This window comes from Lipophrys pholis, assembly GCF_963383615.2.
Source record: "Lipophrys pholis genome assembly, chromosome: 11".
Classification (NCBI taxonomy): domain Eukaryota; kingdom Metazoa; phylum Chordata; class Actinopteri; order Blenniiformes; family Blenniidae; genus Lipophrys; species Lipophrys pholis.
In genome coordinates, this window is record NC_137631.1 from 438,057 (window position 1) to 450,556 (window position 12,500).

At 45.6% G+C, this 12,500-nt stretch overlaps 2 protein-coding genes across 2 annotated transcripts in view; both read left to right on the forward strand.

Moving 5' to 3' along the window:
- The window catches only part of spire2 (spire-type actin nucleation factor 2), a gene marked incomplete at both ends in the record, with an annotated part of 35,400 nt that extends 34,438 nt beyond the window's left edge, over window positions 1-962 (forward strand). Inside the window, 1 exon segment of the mRNA XM_080474749.1 lies at window positions 569-962. Coding sequence (XP_080330875.1) covers window positions 569-962 — 394 coding nt within the window.
- Window positions 963-6,054: 5,092 nt separating this feature from the next.
- sntb2 (syntrophin, beta 2) overlaps window positions 6,055-12,500 on the forward strand; it is a 27,440-nt gene continuing 20,994 nt past the window's right edge. The window contains exon 1 of the mRNA XM_080475256.1: window positions 6,055-7,164. Coding sequence (XP_080331382.1) covers window positions 6,498-7,164 — 667 coding nt within the window. The 5' untranslated portion in view covers window positions 6,055-6,497. The remainder of the gene's footprint in view (window positions 7,165-12,500) is intronic.

Sequence of the window (12,500 nt, forward strand, 5' to 3'; positions counted from 1 at the left end):
CCGACATGAAAACTGGAGTGTTTTCAGTGTTTCTTCCTTTTCCATCGAAATCATTTTCAAATCGTTCAAGTTTAAACGTGAAACTTTTGTGAAACAAAAAAGACGAATGTTGAACCGTTGTGGTGGATGGGTTGCCATGGTTACCGGTGAGGAACGTTGTGGTGGATGGGTTGCCATGGTTACCGGTGAGGAACGTTGTGGTGGATGGGTTGCCATGGTTACCGGTGAGGAACCGTTGTGGTGGATGCATTGCCATGGTTACCGGTGAGGACCGTTGTGGTGGATGGGTTGCCATGGTTACCGGTGAGGAACCGTTGTGGTGGATGCGTTGCCATGGTTACCGGTGAGGACCGTTGTGGTGGATGCGTTGCCATGGTTACCGGTGAGGAACCGTTGTGGTGGATGGGTTGCCATGGTTACCGGTGAGGAACGTTGTGGTGGATGCGTTGCCATGGTTACCGGTGAGGAACGTTGTGGTGGATGGGTTGCCATGGTTACCGGTGAGGACCGTTGTGGTGGATGCGTTGCCATGGTTACCAGTGAGGAACGTTGTGGTGTTTCCCTACAGGTCTCTGCGCAGTCTGTCCCGACGCTCGGTGGAGGAGGAGTTTCCTCACCTCTACGCTCACGGCTGCTCGCTGCGTGACGTCTGTGCTGAGTGCACCAAGTTCGTGGCCGACGTGATCTCGTCCAGCCGCCGCAGCCTGGACATCCTCAACAACACGCCCAAGAGGGAGGCCAGAGCCGCCGCCGCCGCCGCCGTTCAGAGACCCACGCTGCAGCGGCAGGCCCACCTCGACCCCGACGCCCACCCAGACCCCTGCCCACTTCCACAGAGTGACGCCCACCTTCCCTCTGCTCCTCAGGCCCCCCTCCATCAGCAGCACCTGCTTCACGCCTCATCGCCATCCTGCTCGCCGCGGCCGCACCGCACCGGAACAGCCCACCGCCTGAACCACTGAGCAAACTAACCGACACTGATCACACTGTGCACACGCTCGCCACAGCAGGGGGCGCCACCAGGGGGTGAATGGACGACATATTTCCTCAAATATGTGTTCATGTCAAGAGTCTGTTAAGAATCTTTAAGGGTCTTTAGATCTTTAAGGGTCCCTCATCAGGTCTGTCACTGGTCCCTAAGGGGTCTTAAGTCCTTAAGTGTGCCATTCACAGTTCTTTCGAGACATTTAACGATCTTTTTCAAGGGACTTTAAAGGCCCTTAAACATTTCTTCAAATATATATTAACATTTAAGGGTCCTTTACCAGTTCTTCATGTGGTCTTTAAGGGATTCTTTTTTAAAGTACTTTAAGGGGTTTTCAAGCATTCTTTAAGGGCCCTTTGTTATTTCTTTCAGTATATGTTCTACCACAGTCTTATAATTGTTCTTTAAGGCTCCATCAGTTCTTCAGCGGATCTTCAAGAGTCCAGTCGGGTGTTTAATGTGTCTTCAAACATTCTTTTAGGTTTCTTCAAGTGCCCTCTAATATTTATTCAAATTTAGGCTCTTGGATTTTAAAGACCCTTGAGGTTCATCTCCACTTCTTTCAGGAGACTTTAGACCAGGGGTGTCCAACCTCGGTCCTGGAGGGCCGGCGTCCTGCAGGTTTAGCTCCTCCCAGTTCCAACACACCTGACTGTAATGAGGGGCTCGTTATTGGGCTTTTCACAACCTTGGTGATGACATCATCATTAGATTCAGGTAAGCTGAAGCAGGGAGGAGCTACAACCTCCAGGACAGGGGTCCTCCAGGACAGGGGTCCTCCAGGACAGGGGTCCTCCAGGACAGGAGTCCTCCAGGACCGGGGTTGGACACCCCTGCTTTAGATGGTCTTTTAAAGCAGGGGTTCCAAACCTTTTCTTCTTTCAGCCTATAAGAAAGAACCTGGACCTCCGTCCTGGTCTCTGATTGGCTAAAACAGCACAGTGATGCCAAACACAGGTGGACTGCCCCCCCCCCCCCCCCCAATGGGACTTTTAAAGACTCTCTTTAGGAGGTCTTTTAGTGTTTCCTGGTCTGGTGCTTCTCAACTTGAATTTATAAAATCTTGATCGTTTCCAGTTCATTTTTCTGTCTTTTGTCAGGATTCCAGCTGCTTGTTGCATCGTGCAGATATAGCTTCTGTCTCCCGTTGTGAGTCTTTAATCCTGCTTGTCTGTTCTGTCCATGTTTCACCGTCTCCTCCGTGGGTCAGCAGGATCTTTTACTCTCAAACTGGCTGATCAGCAAATCAATCGACACAAATTCAGATTCAAGCTTTTAAAAAGTTTCTAATGACATTCTTGGAGTTGGTGATCTCTGATCAGCTATGCTATCAGTTAGCATAATAAACTTACAAAAGCAACATTAAGACTTTCTGGAGCTTCGTAGGGTCTCGTTTAGTCTCCACACACACACACACACACACACACACACACACACACTCACACACACTCTCTGTTGCAGGGTTCAGACGGTGGCGGGTTGCAGATGTTAGCATTAGCCTTTTAGCTGTGGGTGGCGGCCTTGTCCAGGTCAGGAATGTCCCTTTAGAGACTCAGACGTAGAAGACGAAGACTCATGGCTTCACCAGGGACGGTGTGAGGAAAGGAGTGGCTGCACTAACTCCGCCTCCTTCCAGCCTGTGAAGGCCGGGTCTGACTGGATGGCGGGAGGACACTGTGAATGTACTGGGGGGGACGGGGGACACTGACCGCCTCGTCCACTCCTACAGAGGGACGGATGGACGCTTGCAATCTGCTCTGGTTTTGTAAACACAAAGTATAAAAAAAAATCAACTGCAATAAAATGTAACGGCCAGAGAAGCTCTGCCTCCGAGAGTTCTTCCCGTCGGTGGGACCTGCTAGGAATTCTCTCGGTTGGTTCCTCCGCTGGTGGAAGTTGGACCGGTTCTGTTTTCGTCTGCGTGTATTTATTGGTTTGTATTTATTTCACCAATTTTACACAAAAACTTCTCACCTGAATTTCATGAAACCTTCAGGGATGATTTGTCATCATCAAGGACCGATCCATGAGATGGTGAGATGTTAACAACTCACTGCTTATGAGAAAATGTCCCATAGGAAGTGGATGAGAGAGGTACCTCATGGACTCTCGTCTTTCTCCTCCCCTGTGGTTCCACCTCCAGTCCCTCTGACCTCCTTCGTACTCCAAATCCAACCTCGCGCTGTCGTTTGTTTCCAAAGATCCTCATTACAGATTCTTGCTCCTCGGGTTCTTGCTGATGAACTCCTGCTACTATATATTAGATTATATATTTCTGCTCTGATCCCTCGTCAACCTTCAGGTTTCCAAACTGTACAAGAGCACCGCTTTCACATTTCTCATGTTTTAATTAAAAATCCTAAACACTGTAAAAATAAAAAAGATTAAATCATGTTAAAAAGACTTGAAAATAAGAAAATAGGTTTGGAGTTCCTCAGGGTTTGAAAGTGGGTCCTCTGTACTTTCTTCTTTCCAACTTAATAATCCGGGTTTGTTGACATGAATCTGAGTCTCTTGTTCAAATAAACCAGATTTTATATTTCAGTCCTGTAATCTATAGGAGAGATTAAATCTTAGAATCATAAACATGTTGGTGGACCTCCTGAGATCGGAGACATTTTTAATCCTGGCTTGCTTGTTTAATTCCAGCGTAAGCAGCTCTGGCTCTGGACCTTCATTCATGTGGTCCAGGATTTAGGAGATCTTAGTATCGTCAAACTGTTTTTGGAGTTCCTCAAGGATCAACTCTGGGTCCTCTCTATTTAAAATACACTAAGTTAATCCTGCCGGTTTTTTAATTGATTTGCAGCCTAAATCTGAGAGGAGACTGTTTGTTCAGGTCCTGGTGTCCCAGAGGAACCAGTCCTCCAGGTTCAGTTCATTTTCATTGCTTTTTAGTGAAATATCAAGTTATGCACCTGGAAAAAAAAGGTTCAAATCAGACGATCACCTGCATATAAAGTTCTGTCCGTGGAGGATATAGAGGAGGTTAGATATTTTTAATCATCCCAAAAAATGTTCAAGTGTGGCCTTCATCACCTTCTTCACCTTCTTCACCTTCTTCACCTTCTTCACCTTCTTCACCTTCATCACCTTCTTCACCTTCATCACCTTCATCACCTTCTTCACCTTCTTCACCTTCATCACCTTCTTCACCTTCTTCACCTTCATCACCTTCTTCACCTTCTTCACCTTCATCACCTTCTTCACCTTCATCACCTTCTTCACCTTCTTCACCTTCATCACCTTCTTCACCTTCATCACCTTCTTCACCTTCTTCACCTTCATCACCTTCATCACCTCCTGAAGGGAACCATCAAGGAAATATAAAGCTCGTCTGGGATTAAACTGGAATTTGCCTTCATTTCTGTCAGATAAGAAAATAAAAGATCTTAATAGAATGAAAACATGTTTGAAGGATTTCAAAGTTTATCTGAAAATTCAAGATTATAAATAGGATTTGTCGTTTCATTGAGGTCTGAGTTTTTATTGTTCGATGTTTGGATGTGTGTGTCTGCAGCAGCTGAGCTCCTTCATTCAAAGTTAATGGAGGTGAACTTTGCCCACAGATGTGACTCTGCTGGTGGGAAACAACAAACACTCACCGGTCAATAACCGGAGTGGAACTCTGCTGGAGGTCCGGGGGGGGGGGGGGGGGGGGGGGGGGGGGGGGTCCCCAAAATATCTCCCGCACAGATCAAGCCTGATGAATAAAGAGATGAGGATACACTTCATTCAACGTTTATGCAACTTTTCTATCGTGTGTGTGTGTGTGTGTGTGTGTGTGTGTGTGTGTGTGTGTGTGTGTGTGTGTGTGTGTGTGTGTGTGTGTGTGTGTGTGTGTGTAAAATCACACAAAGATACTTTTTAAGATGGAACGTTTTATGATATAACAGATATTATTGTTTCTTTTATTGCCTTTAACTTCACACACTTTTTGTAAACTGCTGCTTTTTAAATAATTTAAGTTTCGTCACTTTCGGCGCTTTTCTGCCGGACTCGTGCTCTTAAATAGGTTCCGTCCCGGTGGGCGGGGCCAAGGAGACTCCTCCTCATGAATAATTAATTGGCCAACAAGCCGTGTCTCCATTGGATGCTTCGGCCTGTCATCCGCTTCCTTTTAGCCACGCCCACAACAGCGCTCCAAAAACAAGCTGCCATCATTTTACGTCAAATCGGAAGATGAGAAGACACCTCTTCACAATAAAGGAGTGGATTTGAACCCACGACCTCAACAGAGCGACACCCAGCAGATCAAATCAAATTTGTCTTTAATATTATTCTTTGTTTTTACTGCAATAAAATGGAAAATTTTCAATGAATAATATAAATTGATAATATATAAAAGTAGCAAATGCATTTGTTATTGTGACTCAGAAAGGTATTTCAATTTTTTTAAGTTTTCTAGTTTCTATCCAACTGATATTTCTGTTAAATTCTTACTGTATTTTTTTTTAACAGATTTTGTTGTTTTTATGCACAAAGAAAATACAACCCACAGACACAAACCCCCCAGGCCATCAGACAGCATGTTATTCATTTAAACAAGAAAAAACACAAAATATTGTTCAATTAACCAGAGCAGTAATGATAACAAAATAACTAATAATAATAATAACAATGAAAACAGTAGTACTAATACAATCATTGCAAGATAGAGTAAGTTAAAAAAAAAACTAAACAAAAAATAAAACAAGATTTTGTAAAAAATAAAAGTATTAAAAAGAAGCAGTTGCAGTTTTAATATGTCGCGGTGAGTTTAGGACAACCTGCCGTCAGAAGGCTGGAGAACCGCAGGGAGTCTGCAGGTTTTTCACATCTAATTAGGAGAAGGTGTCCAAACTGTTAAAACGGAAAAAATGTTACATTTCAAAAGTTTTCTTTTTTAATCTATCATACAGTTTTCTGATCACAATGCTATAAATATCCTTGAATATTGTTTATTTTTTTTATTTCAACTGCTGTGTATCATGTTGTATAAGGTTTTGTTTGAACTGTGTTATTTTGAAGGCCCGGACAGGAAGTCCCTCCGTGGTATTGCTTTTGGCTTTGCGCTGGAACTGGGCGACTTTAGCGGCTGAACTCTCCAGCGGGCGCGGAGCGGCTGGCCCGTCGCAGCCGCTTGTTCTTTTCGGTTCTTCCACCTATTATTTTTTTTATTTTTTTTGGGACTCCCTCCGGTTCTCCCCCCTCTCCACCCGCGGCCCTGGCGGGAGTGGGTGTGTCGGCGCGGGGCAGCGCTGCCTTGGAGTCGTGGCTCGAGTGAAAAAGCGGAAAAAGTTTAGATGAGTTCAGAGTGAATCGCGGCCGCATCGGAACCTCGGAACCTCGGAGCCTCGGAGCCTCGGAGCCTCGGAACCTCTTCACCCCGGAGCCTCGGAACCTCTTCACCCCGGAGCCTCGGAACCTCTTCACCCCGGAGCCTCGGAGCCTCTTCACCTCGGAACCTCTTCACCCCGGAGCCTCGGAGCCTCTTCACCCCGGAGCCTCGGAACCTCTTCACGCCGCCAGCATGGCGGTCTGGACCCGAGCGGACAAGAACGGCCAGCTGGACCTGCTGCTCCGGGACCGCTGGATCCGGGTGGCCGCCGAGCTCACCCGGGAAACGCTCACTTTGACGGCCGAGGCGGAGGCGAGCGGAGCGGGGGCCAACCACTGGGACTACAGCGGCTCCCCGGCGGGCCTGCGGAACGGCTTGTCGAACGGAAACGAGCCGGGAGCGAGTCCCGGGAGCCGCGCTCCGTCCTCGGGTCAGGAGCAGCCCCACGGCGGCCGGGGGCGCAGCGGCAGCTCCGGCCGCGGCCAGTACGACGGTCCCAACAGCCCCGGGAAGAACCCGAAGAACGGCACGAACTGTGAGTTCGGCAGCCCGCGCTCCAGCTGCGGCTCCCGGCAGGGCGAGTTGCCGGTCAGCCTGGACGGCTCCTCCGAGGCGGTGCGCAAAGTGCGGGTGGTGAAGCAGGAGTCCGGGGGTCTGGGCATCAGCATCAAGGGGGGGCGGGAGAACCGCATGCCCATCCTCATCTCCAAGATCTTCCCGGGGCTGGCCGCCGACCAGAGCCGCGCGCTCCGGGTGGGGGACGCCATCCTGTCGGTCAACGGCAACGACCTCCGCGAGGCGACGCACGACCTGGCGGTGCAGGCGCTGAAGAAGGCGGGCAAGGAGGTGACGCTGGAGGGTGAGTTGGTCAGCGGGACCGCGGGGATTGAAAGGCCGGGATTAGACGGCCGTGGCCGGGCTGCAGCCCGCTGACAGCTCCCGGTGGGGGGCACCGCGGGGGGCATTCAGGTCCTCCGGGCTGAAGCGTGTTTCCTCCCTAAAGACGCTTCAGTCCTCTGGAGGAAATATGTTGCGTGTCGCAGCTTGCATGTTGGCAGAAATCTGAAGGTGAAACTCCACAAACACTTCATACAACTTTACCTTCAAACTTCATGCAAAACACTTCGAATCCTACAAATCCTACCAAATACTGCTTTGCTTCTTTGTTTTAACAGGAAAAACTTCCAAATCCGCTAAAAACTCCGTTTTCTCTTTAAATTCACACTAATTTCTGTCTGCAAAAGACTCCAGACCGAGTTCACTCGTTCTGGAGTCTTTTACAAAGTTTACCAGTTTTCTGTGGGATCAAATATTACCAAGTCAGTAAACTTACTGAGTAGTTGCTCTACTTGTAACTACTAATGTGTATTGAAGTGCAAACATGAACGACTGAAGCAGGACACTCATAAAGGAATGTAAAGTTTAAATGTTCACATAAACCAGCAGAGGAAGTTTTTTACTCTTTATTTTTCTCAGATCCGGGAACAACTGAGAAAAAACCAAATTTTAAATTACATGAATACCACTTGTTGACTTATATTCCCATTGTTAAACTACGCTGGGCTAATAAAGTCTGCCAATTAAACTTTTCCTAGTTCCCAATGGGAAGTTCCCAGTTTGACAGCTTTCTAATGTAGTGGCTCTACTTGGAAATTGGAACACTCCCACTTCCCAGTTTTGCATGAGCTACTATGACCTACCGCCGCTGCTCCTGATGACGTTTTCCTTTTTTTAACAGCTGGTGAATTAGCAGGCGAGGCTAACGATGCCTGCTAATGTGTGGTTAGATGAAATTAGTTTTATTCCAGATTGTCGTTAAATATTGTTTCTTACATTCTGTCGTGCGGCGCCACAGCGTTCGCCTCTCGTAGCTCAAAGTTCCCACTTTGACTATTGTTCCTTATTATTTCTCCCACCTCTGACTTTAGAAGATTCCCATTTCCCAGCTGCTCCTGAACGCACCACGAGACTGAGTCCACTGAACACACACACACACACACACACACACACACACACACACACACACACACACACACACACACACACACACACACACACACACACACACACACACACCAATGAACTGAGTAGGAGATGAAGGGTTTGAATAATCTGAGCCTCACAGAGCTTTGATTAGTGTAAACAAAGGTGTGTGTGTGTGTGTGTGTGTGTGTGTGTGTGTGTGTGTGTGTGTGTGTGTGTGTGTGTGTGTGTGTGTGTGTGTGTGTGTGTGTGTGTGTGTGTGTGTGTGTGTGTGTGTGTGTGTGTGTGTGTGTGTGTGTGTGTGTGTGTGTGTGTGTGTGTGTGTGTTTCCATCATGATGTCGTTTAGCAGCGTCGTTTTGTTTTGAAGGATCAAAAATTCACAAATTGCAGAATTCTTTAAAAGAAAAAGTCTTCAAATGGGTCCAGATCTTTTCCTTTAATCCTCAGTAACTAGTTTAAACCAGTGAATTAACTAGCAGTGCCGTATCATTTGCTTAGTTATCAGTTTTTTTCCCAACATATAAAACTAAATCAAAAGTTTAACTGATATCTGCTCTCCATTGTTTATATTATTATTAGTGCTGTCAGCTGATTAACAACATTAACTAATTAATTGTGATTAATCACAGTTTTCCTACTGAAGCTTGTAATGGAGATTTATTGAGGGACTCAGAACACAGAGACTATATTTATATTAAAAGACTCTTTTTATAACGTCCTTCTAGTTCTGTGTGAAACTGATTCTAAGATCAGCAAAATAATCAAAACCTAAATGAATAAACATCATCTGGGTTTGTTAGAGTGCAGCTCCACCACTTTGACAATTTGAATATTCCCACAAACAAGTTGTAACTTATTACCTGAACAAAGTGACGATAATATACTGTAATATATATATATATATATATATATATATATATACACCGAATCAAGATTTTAGCAGTTTTTCCTCCAGCTTTTGCAGTTTGGAGGCTCCTGGTCAGCCAACATGGCAACCTGCTGTTTTGCTGCAGAATTACTTCTGTGGTCGTTAAATTCAGCTTTTCAAAGTAAAACTAATGACTTTTACTTTCTCAATCTGCTGTCAGGAAACTTTTTAAAGTGAAACTTTATGACTCAATAAAAATCCACTGGGTACTGTGCTGCTCTGGATTCACAGTGCTGCTCTGGAGTCACAGTGCTGCTCTGGATTCACAGTGGGTCACGGTGCTGCTCTGGAGTCACGGTGCTGCTCTGGAGTCACAGTGGGTCACAGTGTTGCTCTGTAGTCACGGTGCTGCTCTGGAGTCACTGTGCTGCTCTGGAGTCACGGTGCTGCTCTGGAGTCGTGGTGCTGCTCTGGAGTCACAGTGGGTCACAGTGCTGCTCTGGAGTCACGGTGCTGCTCTAGAGTCAGTGGGTCACATAGTTGCTCTGGAGTCAGTGTTGCTCTGGAGTCACGGTGCTGCTCTGGAGTCACAGTGCTGCTCTGGAGTCAGTGTTGCTCTGGAGTCACGGTGCTGCTCTAGAGTCAGTGGGTCACAGAGTTGCTCTGGAGTCAGTGTTGCTCTGGAGTCACGGTGCTGCTCTGGAGTCACAGTGTTGCTCTGGAGTCACGGTGCTGCTCTAGAGTCACGGGGCTGCACGCAGAGACGCTGCTCATGCTGCTGCTCTGGGAAGGGAGGAAAAAACCAAGTAAACAAAGCGGCGTTAATTACGTTACATTTTTTAATGAATTAAAGTTTCAAGTCAATTAACTAAATGAAGGTATTTTTTTCGACAGCATTAATTTGTAGAATAATTTCTTTATTTTACTTGTGAGGAAATAAAACAAAATAAAACTAATGGCTTATGACATTAGTTTTTCCGGCGGTGATTTCTTTGTACTTTGTACTACCACAGTACTTTTCTCCCGTATTACTCCTGATTGCTGATTGGACAATTTGAAAAGGTTAATTGTAATAAATATCACGTCCCTCTCCTATTTGAACGTCTGACCTCATGTGACCCTTCACTTTAAAGTATTTTTGGAAATTTGTCATCACATCATCGGCGTATGTACCGACTCATAAAGTAATAACTTTATATTTATTAGAATATTTGTCTCATTATGGAATAATTCAATATACATTTTACAGTATTTCCCAGAATATAAGTCATCACTTTGTCAGTAGTTTGGCTGCTCATGTTACTGATGTTACTAGTGAATTAGGTATTAAAATGTAAAGGCGCATGCTGTTGGGAACCACTAGATGTCACTGTAGGACAACAGAACGCTGCAGTAACGCTTCCGAGGCTAATTGAAGGTGAAGAACACAAGAGCCAGAAATTCACTGAAGATTCTGGAAAAGCAGCTGCTGGACCAGAACCATCTGGACATGGAGAATAAAAGTTCTTATGTTTGTTTGTTCGTCTTCATGATGTATTTTTATATTGGTGTGACTGATAGTCCAGGGAATATAGTATTTATAAAAACATCCTCTACTTTTGGTCAAAATGCAGCTTCAAGTGTTTGACTGGACTTTTGTCTCGGTCCTGCTGTGGATCCACAGAGTAGCCAGAGGTGGCGCTATGCTAAGCTTCTCATATCGGTCCATTTAGTCGATAGCGAGCTAGCAAGTTAGCGACGTTAGCGGTCCACGGGTTTGTTCTGCTGGATTCTGGTGTCCAACACGTCGTCCACGGCCCAGTTCTGCTCCATAAACCTGCAGAAGCTCGACTCCAGATCACATGATCAGTGGAAACTCGTGTTTCAGCCCAGATCCACTCAGACCGACGCTGCGGTTCCTTCGTCTGGAGTCGTGGAAACCCGGTGGCGTTACCTGCTCGTCTTTTCAATAGAAATGGTGATAAAGAGTAAATCATTAGTGGTGCAGGCGAAGCGTGAAACGTTTGGTTTCACTCCCCGGCGCTCCGTCACGTACAGACGCTTCACTTTGTAGGAAAGTGGGAAAAGAGGCGTCGGGTCGCCGTCGGGTCGCCGTCGGGTCGCTGTCGTGGCCGCGGGCGTCGGAAACCGGAGGTCAGAAGCAGCTAATGGAGAAGTTTAATGGCTCCTGACGAGCACAAAGTCCACGCCATCGACATTAACCCGGTTAAACAGGGTCATTACAGTCCATCGCTGTGGCGGTTAGTCGCCGGCCTGAAGCGCCCAGATATTCTGCTGAGACTGAAACTGGTTTTATTCAAGTTTAGTTTTTTAAATTGTCACAATATCAAGAAACAAGATGAAATAGAAAGTCGAGCTTTCTATTGGTTTATTCTGGACATTTTGCTGGTTGAGTTGAACCCTAACCCTTTCTCTGGACACTGACGATGATAGAAACTTTAACCGTGAAGCTTTCGACATTTAAAGTCAAAAGGAGACGAGGCGTTCGGCGGCTAAACGCCTCCGTCCGTCGTGACGCAGAATTCCTGCTCAGTTTCTCACCCTGACTCCTTCTGTTTTCTATTTCTACTTTCAATTCGACTGATTGTTCTTCTTTTTCTTGCGCTCTATAAATGGAGGTTTTCCTGTGGTACTGTAGCAGCTTTCTGTGGTCATACAGTGACACCTAGTGGTCACAAATGGTATGTAATGTATAATTTGACATTAAAAAACTTGTTATAGAATTATTTTTTGCATATTGGACTTAGTTTAGAATTTTTACAAATTCATCTTTCATTTTTGAATTTATACATTTAATTCCTAAGAATTAATAAAGAATCCCTTTTTTTTTTTTTGGAGGAAATATTCATTAAATATATTTTTAAAATTTTTCTCTTCATAAATTCTCCGTACATTTTAAATCAATCTTCATATTTTTTCTATTTACCTAATTAAATCTACATATTTATTTATTTATTTATTTATTTTTTAATTCCGTCCGTTATATTTGATATTCTGACTTTATGTTTTCTTTAATTATTTTAGGATTTTTAATTTATTGTTCATTTTTAAATGAAACAACAAAGTAAAATGAGCAGTTTAAAAAGTAATCTGGTCGTCTTCACTCAGAAATATAAACCAGAAGACGTGAATCCGTTCTGGATTATTCCGTCTTTCGAGCATCGTCCATGATGGGGGCGGGGCAGATTATTGTCTCTCCATTAAGCCCCGCCCCCGTGCAGCCTACAGGAATGTGTCGCCTGCCCGTCACTGTTTGCCGTCGGGTCTGTCACCGCGCCGGCAACGCAGCCGGAGGTCTGGTTCCTCGAGGTCCGAACGCCAGCCCCCCCCCCCGAACCCCCC